Source organism: Eurosta solidaginis, chromosome 2 (assembly GCF_040869045.1).
Source record: "Eurosta solidaginis isolate ZX-2024a chromosome 2, ASM4086904v1, whole genome shotgun sequence".
Taxonomy (NCBI): domain Eukaryota; kingdom Metazoa; phylum Arthropoda; class Insecta; order Diptera; family Tephritidae; genus Eurosta; species Eurosta solidaginis.
Window position 1 is genome coordinate 101584866 of NC_090320.1, and position 17245 is coordinate 101602110.

The window sequence follows — 17245 nt, forward strand, 5'->3', positions numbered from 1 at the left end:
GATCCCGGACGGATCCCGAAAACCATCCAGAAATGATGCCGAAAGGGTCCGCAAATGATCCCGTATTAGTCGAGAAAAAGTCCCGAAATGACCACGACGGGATCCCGGACGAATCCCGAAAACCATCCAGAAATGATGCCGGTAAGTATCCCAAATGATCCCGAAATAGTCCCGAAATGACCTCGTCGGCATCCCGAACGGATCCCGAAAATTATCCAGAAATGATGCCGGAAAGGTTACCAAATGATCCCCTAATAGTCCCGAAATTACCCTGATGGGATCCCGGACGGATCCCGAAAACCATCCAGAAATGATGCCGAAAGGGTTCCCAAATGATCCCGTATTAGTCGCGGAAAAGTCCCGAAATGACCCCGACGGGATCCCGGACGGATCCCGAAAACCATCCAGAAATGATGCCGGTAAGTATCCCAAATGATCCCGAAATAGTCCCGAAATGACCTCGTCGGCATCCCGGACGGATCCCGAAAATTATCCAGAAATGATGCCGGAAAGGTTACCAAATGATCCCCTAATAGTCCCGAAATTACCCTGATGGGATCCCAGAAGGATCCCGAAAACCATCCAGAAATGATGCCGAAAGGGTTCCCAAATGATCCCGTATTAGTCGCGAAAAAGTCCCGAAATGACCCCGACGGGATCCCGGACGGATCCCGAAAACCAACCAGAAATGATGGTGGGAGAGCCCCAAAATGATCCCGAAAAAGTCCCCAAATGACCCAGACGAGATCCCGGACGGATCCCGAAAACCATCCAGAAATGATCCCAAATGATCCCGAAAAAGTCCCCAAATGACCCCGACGAGATCCCGGACGGATCCCGAAAACCATCCAGAAATGATGCCGGAAGAGCCCCCAAATGATCCCGAAAAAGTCCCCAAGTGACCCCGACGAGATCCCGGACGGATCCCGAAAACCATCCAGAAATGATGGTGGGAGAGCCCCAAAATGATCCCGAAAAAGTCCCCAAATGACCCAGACGAGATCCCGGACGGATCCCGAAAACCATCCAGAAATGATGCCGGAAGAGCCCCCAAATGATCCCGAAAAAGTCCCCAAGTGACCCCGACGAGATCCCGGACGGATCCCGAAAACCATCCAGAAACGATGCCGAATGATCCCGTATTAGTCGCGAAAAAGTCCCGAAATGACCCCGACGGAATGCCGGACGAATCCCGAGGACCATCCAGAAATGATGCCTAAAAGGACCCAAAATAACCCCGAAAAAGTCCCGTAATGATCACGGAAACCATCAAGAATTTATCTCTCGAAGGTTCGCAAATGATCCCGAAAGTACCCCTTCGGGATCCCGGACGGATCCCGAAAACCATCCAGAAATGATGCCGGAATGGTCCCCAAATGATCGCGAAATAGTCCCGAAATGATTCCGGAATAGTCCCGAAAATATCCCAAAATAACTCCGACGGGATCCCGGACCGATCCCGAAAACCATCCAGAAATGATCCCGGAAGGGTCTCGATATGACCCTTACGGGATTACAAATAAGGTGAAGCTAATTATAAAACCATGTTAATAAAGCAGCAGGCGCATTGGAGCGAATAAAAAGTTACATAGAAACATACAGGTAAAGATAATAAAAGCGTGCTAATAAAAACAATTGATGGAGGGCGGATGGCGGGAGTAGAGGAGAGGCGCGTTGAAGCGAATGAAGAGTTAGAAACAAACTTACAGATAAAGCTAATAAGAGCGTGCTAATAAAAACAATTGGAGGAGGGAGAGAGGCAGAAGGAGACGAAGAGCACCACCGATCGTTTTTCCAAAATTGTCTCGTTCTGTATGTACCAGATACCAAAAACTATTTATTTAGGAGACAATTTATATTGAGTTATAACAATTTATAGATTTTGCACCAGAGGGGGAGATAAAGGGGGGCGGGCGGAGGGTGTCACTGCTTACTTTGTAAGCCCTCGATTTATTTGACCCCTTGAGTCTGTGATATTGGTGAAGGCCAGTATACGTAAAGTTATAATGTGTAAAAATTATTGAAAAATAATTTCTCGAAGGGGTCGTGGGACCCCCACCCCTATTTCCATGTTCGAAAAAAGTTTCGCTAGTAGACTACTGTCTGTGTCCCAAATTTCATCAAAATCCGTGTAGCCATTCTGGCGTGATTCAGTCGCAAAAACGAAAAAATATAATAATTAAATTATAACTGTTCCTAGGGGGCGGAGACCACACCCCTTTTGAAAAATATATAGCTAGTAGATCCTTCTAGACTATTGGCTATATGTGTGTCAAATTTCATCCAAATCGGTCCAGCCGTTCTTGCGTGATTAAGTCACAAAGACAAACGTCTGGACAAACATCCAAACATCTAAACATCCAAACTTTGCCATTTATAATATATATATTAGACTAGCCTTTACCCGCGGCCCCGTCCGCAAGGAGAAAATGAAATATATGGGCTATTCACGTTAGCCTGCTGATCAAGTTATCTGTTTAAAAAATTTTTCTGTCTAATGCATTTTTTTTGTAATTGAGTAAAAAAAGAACTAAATGAGCTGATAACCTAATAGGATCCCCAAATGATCCCGAAATCATCCAGAAGAAGCCACGAAATGACCCTGAAGGGATCCCGGACGGATACCGAAAAACATCCAGAAATTATGCCGAAAGGGTCACCAAATGATTCCGTATTAGTCGAGGAAAAGTCCCGAAATGACCCCGACGGGATTTCGGACGGATTCCGAAAACCATCCAGAAATGGTGACGGAAGATACCCCAAATGATCCCGAAATATCCCCGCCGGGATCCCGGACGGATCCCGAAAACCATGCAGAAATGATTACGGGGGTGAGGAGACGGAGGGTGTCACTGCTCACTTTGTAAGCCCCCGACTTATTTGACCCATTGAGTTTGTAATATTGGTGAAGGTAAGTCTACGTAAAGTTATAATGTGTAAAAACTATTAAAAAAATTGTTCGAAGGGTCGTGGGACCTCCCCCTTCCATTTTCGAAACAAATTCCGCCAGTAGACTATTGTCTATCTGTTTCCAAAATTTCATCAAAATCCGTGTAGCCGTTCTGAACTATCGGTTTCGCAGAGTCCTTAAATGATCCCGAAAGGGTCCCAAAATGATACCAAAATAGTCCCGAAATGATCACGACGGGATCCCGGACGAATCCCGAAAACAATCCAGAAATGATGCCGGAAGGGTCCACTACTGATCCCGATAAAGTCCCGGAATTGCCTTGACGATGTCCCTAAAGCCTTTCAGTAATGATACCGAGAAAGTGCCGAAATTACCCTGACGGGGTCCCGAAAACCATACAGTAATGATCCCGAAAAAGTCCCAAAATTACCCCTACGGGATCCCGGGCGGATCCCGAAAACCATCCAGAAATGATGCCGATGGATCCCGAAAGCAATCTAGAAATGATCCCGGAATAGTCCCGAAGAAGTCGCGAAATAACCCTGAAAGGGATCCCGGAAGGATCCCCAAAACTTACCAGAAATTATCCCGGAAGGGTCCCAAAGTGATCCCGAAAAAGTTCCGAAATTACCCCGACGGATTCGCGGACGGATCCCGAAAGCTATGCAGAAATGATGCCGGAAGTATCCCCAAATTATCTCGGAAAGTCCCGAAAGTCATCCAGAATTGATACCGGAAGGATCCCCAAATGATCCCGGAATAGTTCGAAAAAATCCCGAAATAACTCCGGCGGGATCCCGGACGTATTCCATAAGTCATTCAGCAATTATCCCGGAAGGGTCCCAAAATGATTCCGAAATAGTCTCGAAATTACCCTGATATCGTCCAGAAAAATTCCCGAAATTACCCCGACGGGATGCCGGTCGGATCCCGAAACCCATCCAGAAATGATGCCGGAAGGGTCCCCAAATTATCCCGAAATAGTCCCGAAATGATCCCGGAATAGTCCCGAAAAGTCCCAAAATAACCCCGACTGGATCCCGGACGGATCCCGAAAACTATACAGTAATGACCCCGGAAGAGTCCCAAAATGATACAGAAAAATTCCCTAAAAACCATCCAGAAATGATCCCACAAGTATCTCGATATGACCCTGACGGCATGTTAATAAGGCAGCAGGCGCGTTGAAGCGAATGAAGTGTTAGAAACAAACATACAGATAAAGCTAATAAGAGCGTGCTAATAAAAACAATTGAAGGAGGGAGGAAGGCAGAAGGAGACGAAGAGCACCACCGATCGTTTTTCCAAAATTGTTTAGATCTCGATCTGTATGAGCCAAATACGAAAAAATTATTGTTTTAGGAGAAAATTTATATAGAGTTATAACACTTTATAAATTTTGCACCAGGGAAAGAGGAGAGGGAGAGGGATGAAGGGTGTGACTACTCACTTTGTAAGCCCTACACTTATTTGACCCATTGGGTTTGTAATATTGGTGAAAGTCAGTATACGTAAAGTTATAATGTGTAAAAATTGTTAAAAAGTAATTATTCGGCGGGGTCGTGCGACCCCCGCCCCCTTTCCATGATCGAAAAAAATTTCGCCAGTAAACTATTGTCTCTGTCCAAATTTCATTTTTCAACTCCCCGCTTTTCAAAAACATATAGCTAATAGATCCTTCTAGACTATTGGCTATATGTGTGCCAAATTTCATCCAAATCCGTCCAGCCGTTCTTGCGTGATTGAGTCACAAAGCAAACGTCTGGACACACAAACATCCAAACTTTCCCATTTATAATATACTAGCCTTTACCCGCGGCCCCGTCCGCAAGGAGAAAATGAAATATATGGGCTATTCACGTTATCCTGCTGATCAAGTTATCTGTTTAAAAAATGTTTTCGGTCTAATGCATTTTTTTTTTTTGTAATTGAGTAAAAAAAGAACTAAATGAGCTGATAACCTAATAGGATCCCCAAATGATCCCGAAATCATCCAGAAGAAGCCACGAAATGACCCCGACGCTATCGCGGACGGATCCCGAAAACCATCCAGAAATGTCCCGGAAGGGTCTCCAAAAGTTCCCGGAATAGTCCCAAAAAAACCGAAATTACAACGACACGATTCTAGACTTATCCAGAGAACCACAAAGAAATGATCCCTGAAGGGTACCAAAATGATCCCGAAATAGTCCATAAAAAGTTCCAAAATTACCCTGACGGGCTCCCGGACAGATTTCAAAAACAATCCAGAAAGGGTTCCTAAATTATCCCGACATAGTGCAGAAAAAGTTCCGAAGTGACCCCGATGGGATCCACGACGGATCGCGAAAGCCATTCAGAAATGATTGCGGAAGGGTCCCAAAGTCCGGAAATAGTTCGGAAATGATGGGATCCCGCACGGATCCAGAAATGATCCCGGAAGGGTCCCAAAACTATTCCGAAAAAGTAACAAAAAAATCTCGAAATGACTCCTACGGCATCCCGGGCGGATCCAGAAATGACTTCGAAAGGGTTCCCAAATGATCCCAACATAGTCCCGAAATAACCCTGATGGATCCGGCAAACGATCAAGAATTGATGCCGGAAGGGTCCCCAAATGATCCCGAAGTAGTCCCGAAAAAGTCCCGAAATTAACCTGATGGGTTCCCGTACAGATCCCGAAATCCATCCAGAAGTGATGCCGGAAGGCTCCCCAAATGATCCCGTATTAGTCCCAAAAAATTTCCGAAATGACCCCGACGGGATCCCGAACGGATACCGAAAACCATCTAGAAATGATGCCGGAAGGTACCCCAAATGATCCCGAAATAGTCGCGAAATGACCCCGACGGGATCCCAGACGGATCCCGAAAACTGTCCCCAAATGATCCCCTAATAGTCCCGAAATGACGGTGACGGGATCCCGGACGGATCCTGAAAACCATCCAGAAATGATGCCGAAGGGGTCCCCAAATGATCTCGTGATGACCCCGAAACCCATCCAGAAATGATTCCGGAAGGGACCCCAAATGATCCCGAAGAAGTCCCGAAATGACCCCGAAGGGATCCCGGACGGATACCGAAAAACATCCAGAAATGATGCCGAAAAGGTCCCCAAATGATTCCGTATTAGTCGAGGAAAAGTCCCGAAATGACCCCGACGGGATTTCGGACGGATTCCGAAAACCATCCAGAAATGATGGCGGAAGATACCCCAAATGTTCCCGAAATAGCCCCACCGGGATCCCGGACTGATCCCGAAAACCATCCAGAAATGATTACGGAAGGGACCCAAAATGACCCCGAAAATGTCCCGCAGGGATCCCGCAAACCATCAAGAATTTATCTCTCAAAGGTACGCAAATGATCCCCAAAATACCCCGACGGGATACCAGACTGATCTCGAAACCCATCCAGAAATGGTGCCGTAAGGGTCCCCAAATGATCGCGAAATAGTCCCGGAATGATTCCGGAATAGTCCCGAAAATTTCCCAAAATCACCCCGACGGGATCCCGGACGGATCCCGAAAACTATACAGAAATGATCCCGAAAGGATCCCAAAATGTTCCCAAATAGTCCCGAAAAAGTCCCGAAATGATTCCGGCGGGATCCCGGACGGATCCCGAAAACCATCCAGAAGTGATCCCGGAAGGGTTTCGATATTACCCTAACGGGATTACAAATAAGGTGAAGGTAATTATAAAAACATGTTAATAAGGCATCAGGCGCGTTGGAGCGAATGAAGAGTTACATAGAAACATACAGGTAAAGCCAATAAAACCGTGCTAATAAAAACAATTGAAGGAGAGGAGAAGGAGAGCACTACTTATCGTTTTTCTAAATTGTTAAGATCTCGATCTGTATGTGCCAGATACCAAAAACTATTGATTTTGGAGAAAATGTATATTGAGTTATAACAATTTATAGATTTTACAACAGATGGGACGAGAGGGGGAAGGAGGGTGAGGAGACGGGATGTCACTGCTCACTTTGTGTTTGACCTATTGAGTTTGTAATATTGGTGAAGGTCAGTAAACGTAAAGTTTTAATGTGTAAACATTATTAAGAAGTAATTGTTCGAAGGATCGTGGGAGGACTGCCCTCCTTTATATTTTCGAAAAAATTTCGCCAGTAGACTATTGTATATCTGTGTCCCAAATTTCATCAAAATCCGTGTAGCCGTTCTAGCGTGATTCAATCACAAAAACGAAAAAATAAATAAATTATAACTGTTCCTAGGGGGCGGGACCTCCCCCTTTTCAAAAGAATATAGCTAGTAGATCCTTCTAGACTATTGGCTATATGTCTGCCAAGTTTCATCCAAATCCGTCCAGCCGTTCTTGCGTGATTGTCTCACAAAGACAAACGTGTGGACACCCAACAATCCAAACATACAAACTTTCCCATTTATAAATTATACTAGCTTTTACCCGCGGCCCCGTCCGCAAGGAGAAAATAAAATATATGGGCTATTCGCGTTAGCCTGCTTATCAAGTTATCTCTTTAAAAATTATTTTTGTTAATGTAATGAAAGGCACGCTTACGTGAGTAGGACAATACAGTTTTTTCGAATTAAAAAAATACATATTGTTTTTAAGTTAAATTAATTGATATGACAGGGGTGATTAATTGATATGAAGGCACCGGGTTAGGGGATCAGAATATACCCGCGGTAGGTATGCCTGTCGTAAGAGGCGACTAAAATACCAGATTCAAGGGGCTGTGTAGCGCAACCTTTCAGGTTGCCAGCGCAATATATAGCTTCTCCAAACCCAATTGTCAACCTCACCTATCCGCGGCGAATCCTGTTTCACTAACAGACGAGGCTCTGGCGACCCCAAGCTCCTCATGGAACTTGGGGGGTAGGGAGGGAGGGAATGGCCTGAAGGTTTAACGCGGCCACATAAATCGTTCCCGAGATGGTCGGGCTACCACCTTAAGGGTGCTATGGTACCGGAGCGTACCGGATTTGTATCCGGCAAAGGACCATCACACCGATAACACTCCCCAAAACCTTCGGGGAGCAACCTTATCGCTACAACAACAACAACAACAGGGGTGAAGGAATTACTATTCATAGAACGAAGGAGTGAAACTATAATTAGCTAAAACGAAAGAGAATTTTTCCGATGAAAATAGTGTTGCTTTTTCTGGTATTTAGTTGGTTAAAATGTTACAAAAAGGTTAATTATAGTTATAACAGTTCGTTTCAGGATTCATTTAAAAAAATCAAAAATAGAACGAAAAAGCTGGGTTAGAATAACAACATCTTTGGCCATAAAAGCTCATAATTTAAAAAGGCATGTGTGCTGAAGTACCTGTTTCGAAGAGTCCTTAAATCATCCCGACGGGATCCCGGACAGATCCCGAAAAATATCCAGAAATGATGCCGGAAAGGTCCCCAAATGACCCTGACGGGATCGTGTACGGATCTCGAAAATCATCCTGAAATGATGCCGGAAGGGTCCCGAAAAAGTCTCGAATTTACCCTAACGGGATCCCGAAAACCATCCAGAACTGATCCCGGAAGGATACCCAAATAACCCCAAAATAGTTCCGAAATTACCCTGACGGGATCCCGAAAGTCATCCAAAAATGATACCGGAACGATCCCCAAATGATCCCTGAATAGTCCCGAACTAACTCCGACGGGATCCCGAACGTATCCCGAAAATCATTCAGAAATTATCCGGAGGGTCCCAAAATGATCCTAAGATGGTCCCGAATAGGTCCCGAAATAATCTCGACGGGATGTCAGACGGATCCCGAAAACCATCCAGAAATGATCCCGGAAGGGTCCCAAAATGATACGGAAATAGTCCCGAAAAAGTCCCGATATAACCCCGACGGGATGCCGGATGGATCCCGAAACCCACCCAGAAATGGTGCCGGAAGGGTCTCGAAATGACCCTGACGGGATTACAAATAAGGTGAAGCTAATTATAAAAGCACGTTAATAAGGCAGTAGGCGCGTTGAAGCGAATGAAGAGTTACAAACAAACATACAGGTAAAGTTAATAAAAGCGTGCTGATAAAAACAATTGAATGAAGAGGATTCCAGGAGGATACGGAGAGCACCACCGATCGTTTTTCCAAAATTGTTTAGATCTCGATCTGTATGAGCTAGATACCAAAAACTATTGATTTACAACATTTATATTGAGTTATAACATTTTATAGATTTTGCAACAGAGGGGGTGAGGGGAATTGGGTGGTGCTATGGTGTTTTCTGAAGCCATGCTGATGACACGCTAGCTGCAAATTTGCTTGGAAGTAGGGGAGCAAAATGGCTTCAAGCGTCTTTGCTACTGGCGATAGGAGAGATATCGGACGATACGGCTCTCCTATGTTAGCTGGTTTCCCAGGCTTTAGTAGCGGGACCACCTTGCCCATTTTCGATTTTTCGGGTATGACAAAGGCGGAAAGAGACAGGTTGAAGACATGTGCTAAGTATTTGAAACCCTCTTTCCCTAGGCTTTTAAGCATCGGCATGGCTATGCCGTCTGGGCCCACTGCTTTGGATGGTTTAGCGTGACCAATGGCATCTTCAACCTCTCTGGCGGTGATGGTAATTGGTGACGCGCTGAATTTATGTTTATGTGCGTGTCTGTTGGCCCTCCGTCTATCTTTGTCGACCGTAGAATGCATTACATATTGACGGCAGAAAGCGCTCGCGCATTTTTTCGAATCCGACAGCATTTTATCGCTGAGGGCGATGGAAACTTTGTCATTGTGCTTAACGGATTCGATAGGGACTCTACGGTGGAGCAAAGTTTACCCACACCGGCAGAGAGGTTACAACCTCTTAGGTGCTCCTCCCATTTCGTCCGCTTGTGTTCGTCCACAAGCAATCTGATGCGTTGGTTTATATCCCTTATTTGGGGGTCGCCTGGGTCGAGCTATCTTATAAGGTCACGTCCTCTCGCTAAATTTGCGGCCTCCGCCGGGAAGTGGGGCCGAATTTCGGGAATTCTCCCGGCGGGAATGAAACGTGCGGAGGCGAATTCAATGACCTTGCGGAAAGCACGCTCCCCTTGGCCGACATCAGTCGGGAGGGCAGCAAAGAGGTTGTCTGTAAAAGATTTGTATTCGTCCCACTTTCCTTTTTTAAAGTTTCCGAAAGTGCGTTTTTCTGTAACGATGAAGTCGGCGGTACGCTGGAATGAAATAGGTATAGGCAGGTGGTCGGATGCCAATGTTACCATCGGCTGTCAGTTGACGCAGTTTACGAGTTCTGCGCTCACGATTGAGATATCCGGCGAACTGTGACAGCTTCCTACCATACGTGTGGGGGCGTCTCCGTTTATTGTGCAGAACGTCGTTTCTTCTATTTGATCCGCCAACGTCTCACCCCTACTGTCCGCCCGCAAGTTTGAATGCCATACATCGTGATGGGCATTAAAGTCGCCTAAGATAATGCGATTGTTGCCAGTGAGTATGGCGCTAATATTAGCGCGGTATCGACTGGGGCAACAGGTGGCAGGAGGGATGTATATGTTGATGATTTCTAGGTTTGCATCGCCTGACCGGACAGATAGGCCTTGAGGTTCTTAGACATTGTCCCTCCGGTCGATGCCAGGATCAAATATATGATATTGCACAGAGTGGTGTATGATAAACGCGATACCGCCTCCATTTCCGCTCATGCGATCTTTTCTGTGGACATTATACCCAGAACAGGTTTGCAGTGCAGATCTTGCTGTGAGTCTAGTCTCTTGAATCGCAGCAATACGGATGTTGTGCCGCTTCATGAAGTCGACTATCTCCGTGATATTCCCAGTTAATCCATTACAGTTTAACTGCAGAATTCTGAAGTGCATAGGGGGAGACGTCGCCACTCTGAGAGTAAGACGTCGGGTTTGGGATCAAGCCCAGAACAACCTGTCCGATGCAACCATCCCTTACACGAGACACACTGAACAGAGTATGACCGTCCTAAAAAGATTCTTTTCCGGCAGATGCAGCAAACCCATTTCTCAGGAGCTGCTGGGAGGATGACAATTTGTGGAAGAACGCAACAAATTAAATGGGGTTACACTGAAATGACAGTCCTTGGTCGGGAAAATCCCGAGTCGCTCCGGTACATAGAACCGACTGCCTTGGGTAATTCGTTGCACCTTGTTGCCAAAACACTAGTACCAACTCATTGACACCAGGTACACCAGCAGAAATCGGATAGCACACTCGACGAAGCCTATATCCTTCAGGGCGCCTTCAACCATCTCTGACTCCCAGAGTGACGACCTCCCCACCTATGCACTTCAGAATTCTGCAACTTAATTGCAACGTTTTGACTGGCAAGATCGCGGAGATAGTTTGCGACATGAATAAAAATAATATCCGTATTGCCGCAATTCAAGAAACAAAACTAACTGCCAGATCGGACCTCCGAACTGGCTACAACATTCATAGGCAGGATCGCACAAGGGGTAATGGTGGTGGCCTTGCCTTTATCACTCATCACACCGTACATTTCAACCTAGTATCAGCCGCAGGGATAATACCTTAGAAATTCAAGGCATAACCATCCGGTCAGGCGATGTTGACGTAGAAATAATTAACATCTATATTCCCCCTGCCACCTGCTGTCCAAGTGGCTATCGCCCTGATATCAGTACGCTACTCTGTGGCGAAAACCGTCTTATGCCTGGCGATTTCAACGCTCACTACATTCTCTGGCATACCAGCTTGCCAGTCGACAGAAGAGGCAGGCAGCTGGCAGAGCAAATAGACAATACGGCGAGGCCCCCACCGGAATTGCAGGTAATTGCCACAGCTCACCTGACATCTCAATCGTCAGGGCTTATAAATTGCGTTGAATGGCAACCGATCTTTACTGTAGCTTCTGATCACCCGCCCATACCCCTTTCAATTGAGCAACCTGCCAATTTTATCACCTCTGAAAAGCGGAATTTAATTGATTTTAAAAAAGCCAATTGGGAAGATTACCAATCTTTGCTGCTCTTCCCGTTCCGAGCGATGTCCAGCAGGGCCAGCGCGCGTCCCGCAAGGTCATCGCTTCAGCTTCTGCACGCTTCACCCCGGCTGGTAAAATACCTGAAATCATACCGCATTTGCCGGCCGAAGCCGCAACTTTAGCAAAAACACGTGACCTTGCGAGACACCTCCACCATAGAGACCCCCTTATTAGGAGTCTTAATTTGGATATCATGCGGCTGGTAAATGAACATAAACGTACCAAATGGGAGGAGCATCTAAAGAACTGCAACCTCTCTGCGGGTGTTGGTAAATTCTGGTCAACCGTCAAATCTTTGTCTAAGCCTACTAAACACAATGATAAAATATCCATAGCCTTCGGTGATAAAACTTTATCTGATTCGAAGAAATGCTCGAGCTTTTGCCGACAATTTATAATGCATTCTTCTGTAGATAAAGCCAGACGTCGTGCTAACAGACGAGCCCATAAATATAAACATGACGTCCCACCCATTACCATCACCCCCACAGAGGTTGAAGCAGCCATCCGTAAGGCCAGGCCCTCCAAGTCGATAGGCCCCGACGGAATAGCCATTCCAATGCTTAAACACCTTGGCGATGAGGGAATAAAATACTGCCGCTAATAAAGCTTGGCAAACCAGCTAACGAAGGCGAGTCTCATCGACCGATATCACTCCTTTCGCCAGTAGCTAAGACATTGGAAACCGTTTTGCTTGCTCATTTCACGGCAAATCTTCGCCTCGCCACGCACCAACATGGCTTCCGTAAAATGCACAGCACCACCACCACGCTCAACGCCATTAACACTCTGGTTAATTACGGATTAAATCAGCAAAAACCCCATCATACGACGGTGCTCGTGGCACTTGACCTATCAGAAGCTTTAGACACAGCCAACCACGGCACGCTACTCCAAGACATAGAAGGCTCACACCTTCTTGCTTGTCTAAAAAGATAAATCGCTAATTATCTGAGTGGTCGGCAGGCGTCGGTTGAATTTAGGAAGGAAAAATTTTTAAACCTAGAAAAATTAAACAGGGGTTCCACAGGGTGGTGTCCTATCCCTGCTTCTGTTTAATTTTTACATATCAAAACTCCCTTCCCCACCAGAAAAGGAGTCACACTCAATTCCTATGCTGACGACTGCACTATTATGGCTACAGGAACTGGACCTTCAGTTGATGAATTATAAAATAAAAAAACAATAAATGTAAGGCGCGATAACCTCCGAAGAGATCTAAGGCCGAGCTTCTCTTCCAATTTGCGTCGTGCTCCTCTTGATTTTCCCTACAAATTGCCGGAAGGGGCCTACATGTTTTATGCCGACTCCGAACGGCATCTGCAAGGCAGATGAGTTTTCACGGAGAGCTTTTCATGGCAGAAATACACCCGGAGCGCTTGCCAAACACTGCCGAGGGGCGACCCCGCTTAGAAAAATTTTCTTCTAATTGAAAAACCTTATTTCTAAAATTTTGATGTTGCTTTGCCCGGGGTGCGAACCCAGGGCATACGGTGTGATAGGCGGAGCACGCTACCATCACACCACGGTGGCCGCCAGTTGATGAGTTAGTTTCTAAAATAAACAGCTATCTCCCTATCTTTCCTGTTTCTTCACCTCGCACAACTTGGCATTATAGCCAACAAAATCCACGGCCACCCTGTTTACGACGTGGAAGGAACAAATGTCGCAAATATTGGACGTTCGCGTCGATGGTGTGACACTACCGACTGTCAGTCACCCAAAGATCTTAGGGGTGACGTTCGATAATAATCTAACCTTCAAGGTCACCGTGGTGTTATGGTAGCGTGCTCCGCCTATCACACCGTATGCCCTGGGTTCGCACCCCGGGCAAAGCAACATCAAATTTTAGAAATAAGGTTTTTCAATTAGAAGAAAATTTTTCTAAGCGGGGTCGCCCCTCGGCAGTGTTTGGCAAGCGCTCCGGGTGTATTTCTGCCATGAAAAGCCCTCAGTGAAAACTCATCTGCCTCGCAGATGCCGTTCGGAGTCGGCATAAAACATGTAGGCCCCTTCCGGCCAATTTGTAAGGAAAATCAAGAGGAGCACGACGCAAATTGGAAGAGAAGCTCGGCCTTAGATCTCTTCGGAGGTTATCGCGCCTTACATTTATTTTTTTTATTCAAGGCTCATGCCGCCGATATTGTTTCTAAAGTACAAAGTCGCAACAAAATCCTCAAGTTGCTTGCCGACAGCACATGGGGGAAAGATAAACGTTGCTAACCACGTACAAAGCAATTGACCGGCCGCTCATGAGCTACGCGTCACCAGTCTGGTCGCCTTGTCTTAAAAATGCACACTGGAAAAGGCTACAGGCCTGCCAAATGCTGCAATCAGAACTGCCACCGGATGCCCCCTTATGACCCCCGAACACCATCTACATAGTTAGGCCAAATAGCTCAATATTAAAGAGCACAATGAAATGCTGAACAGTTCTTGCTTAATTGTCACAAACCAGGACATCCTAGCAAACAACTGCTTAATTTAGCATCGCCTCCACGGGGATTAAGCGAACATCTAAAGCACTATGACGAGATCCGGCACCTGCCAACACAGCCGTTTCATCCAGGCAAGCATAAACAGGCACTTAGATCCACACAGAATCGGTAAACCTTCGTCAGGACGCCCACCGTGAACCCCATTATTAATATGCAATATCCCACCCTTGCAGAAGAAGAAAGCACACTACCAAGGTAGACACGAGTCACCCTGGCCCAACTTCGTTATGGATAATGTAACAGGTTAAACTCTTACTTGTCTAGAATCAACCCCGACATAACATAACATTAAATATTTTTCTCTTCCGTTTTTGGATTATTGTTGTCAAGTTGTTGATAAAGTTCTTAAATTCGATTTATTTGTAAAACAAAATGCATACTATTCCGTCTGTTTAGTGTGTGTATTAAAGAACGGCTTAATATACATAGAAACATGACTAGTACCGTTTTAATTATTAAGCGACAATTAAGTAAGTAATAAATAACATATTTTATAGATATTAAGTGTAAAGGATCCCAATTGGTGGCAAGCGAAAAATTTACAAGATCCTTCGGAGCAGATCGGTTTGATACCTTCACAAGAATTGGAAGAGAGACGTAAAGCTTTTGTGCTTCCTGACGCTGATTTTGCACATAAAATTGGCATTTGTGGAACAAGGGTTAGTATTTAAAATATGTGATGTCTTTGTAAGTTGCTTCATATTTGTTTTTCTTCAAAGGTGTCAAAGCGTAAGAAAAGGACTATGTATAAATCCATGGCAAATTGTGAATTTGATAAAGCTGATTTGATTCAATATGAAGAAGTAACAAAAATGCCGCCGTTTAGAAGGAAAACACTTGTTTTAATAGGCGTTCCAGGTGTTGGCAGACGGACCTTAAAAACTCGCCTTATTAATAGCGATCCTAATCGCTTCGGTGGAGTTTTGCCATGTTAGTTTCATACAAAGTACGTATGAGTTATTAAATAATTATAAAAAATTTGTTTTATCACATCCAGATACCACTAGACCTAAGAGGACGCTGGAAGAAGATGGAGATAGCTATTGGTTTATAAATCGGGAACAAATGGAAGAGCAGATAAAGCGTAACGAATTTATTGAGTACGGTGAACATAACGGACATTTGTATGGATTGCACTTAAACTCAGTGAAGGAAGTTATCAATAGTGGCAAGTTCTTGTAATTTGTTTTCACAATAGTGAACTAATATTTTTAATCTTAGGTCGCATGTGTATATTAGATTGTGCTCCAAGCACCTTAAAATTTTTGCATAATAGTCAAGACCTGATGCCATATGTTATTTTTATCGCCGCGCCTGGAATGGAACAACTTAAGCTAATATATTCTGAGCGTCGTGCAACAGGGTCTATAAAAAATTTAACGGTGAGTTAAGAAAAAGTCAGCATATACAGCATACTTAGACGTAGCGGTTTCCGGGAAATGTCCCGGTTTTAGGCCTCTTGCCCCGGTTAAACTTGTAAGTTTCGCGGGTAACTTGTTTGTTTATACTTCATTACCGCCTTTAATTAGTGAAATAGTTTCATCTTCCTAGCAAGGGAAACCCAGTCCAGGGACTAATAAAGAATGAGAACGAGGAATGGTCACGTAATAGTGAGGAATCCCTTGAGGTGCTTTTCGATACATATTTCCCATCGGGAAATGGTTTAGAAGAGCCACCCGACAGCGCTCACACTTCAATCACGGAGCGGGTAGTGCCGGGCTTGGTGACCGATACCAAGATCGAGTGGGCAGTGAAGACGTTTTCTAAGTTTAAATCGCCGTGCCCAGATGGTATATTGCCGGTCATGCTACAAGTCTCAAGTAAGGCGGTCGTGGAATGGCTTAAAATAATATTCGATCGGTGCATAAGACTGAATCATGTACCACACTCTTGGAGAACTGCTCGTGTAGCTTTCCTACCAAAGGCAAGGAAGATCGGTCACGTGTATCCCAAAGACTATAGACATTTGAGCTTAACACCAATTCTGCTCAAAACTTTTGGGAGGTTGACAGATGTGTACATAAAGTCCAACGTGGATGAAAAGCTGCTCTCCACAACCCAGCATGCGTACACCACAGGCATGCGTAAGCATATTGAAATGTAGAATATAAGGAATATGCTCTAGGAGTCTTTTTAGAAATTGCCGAGTCTTTCAATAATGTTTCTAAATGGGCGGTTAAGGATTGTCTTAATTACATTAAAGTACATCCAGCCTTAACCAGATGAATCGGCTGCATGTTAAATTGCAGGAAGGTTACATCACAATGGGGATTGTACGAGGCCACGAAATCAGTGGACAGGGGCACGCCGCACAGTGATTGAAAAGTTGGGACTTATGACTTTAAATGTATATTTTAGTATTCTGTGATCTTTTTCCATAATTTACTGTTATATAACATTTTTTCGTAAAACCTAATTTAAAAAAGTTATGAAAGTTTTAGTAACCGAGTTTCATATCGACATACCCTAATGAGCATATGTGTACATCTAGATATTTTTTCCAATTTCCAGCAATTTTGGCTTCACTAAAATAATTTTTACTATTTCTCAATAAAAATATGTATCAAGGTCCATCCCAGAACTTTTTACTTTACTTTAAAAATGTGTGCAAAATTCGCGAAAACTCGACGAATCTTAGAGGTTATACAGAGTTAATAATTGGCAATGAAATCAAAGTGACGCTTAGACTTACTTGCTATAAAAAAGGTTACAAAGAGTTGATAGTAGGCCATGAAACAAAAGTTGAGAAAATTATTCAAGTTTTTGGCAGAGCTGGATTCGATTCGATTTTTTGGAGAATCGATTTTTTAGATTCGATTCTCAAAAAAAAATCGATTTAATCGATTAAATCGAGCTGAAAATAGTTGATTGCTGCTCAA

The 17245-nt window shown here is 44.6% G+C and overlaps 1 protein-coding gene across 5 annotated transcripts in view; it reads left to right on the plus strand.

Annotated features, from left to right (window-relative positions):
• Nucleotides 1-17245, plus strand: part of vari (MAGUK p55 subfamily member vari) — a 767475-nt gene that overhangs the window by 409624 nt on the left and 340606 nt on the right. For all 5 annotated transcript variants that reach the window (XM_067766042.1, XM_067766044.1, XM_067766045.1 and 2 more), the window contains 4 exons: nt 14864-15025; nt 15086-15296; nt 15364-15534; nt 15588-15748. In XM_067766042.1, the coding sequence (XP_067622143.1) occupies nt 14864-15025; nt 15086-15296; nt 15364-15534; nt 15588-15748 (705 nt within the window). The remainder of the gene's footprint in view (nt 1-14863; nt 15026-15085; nt 15297-15363; nt 15535-15587; nt 15749-17245) is intronic.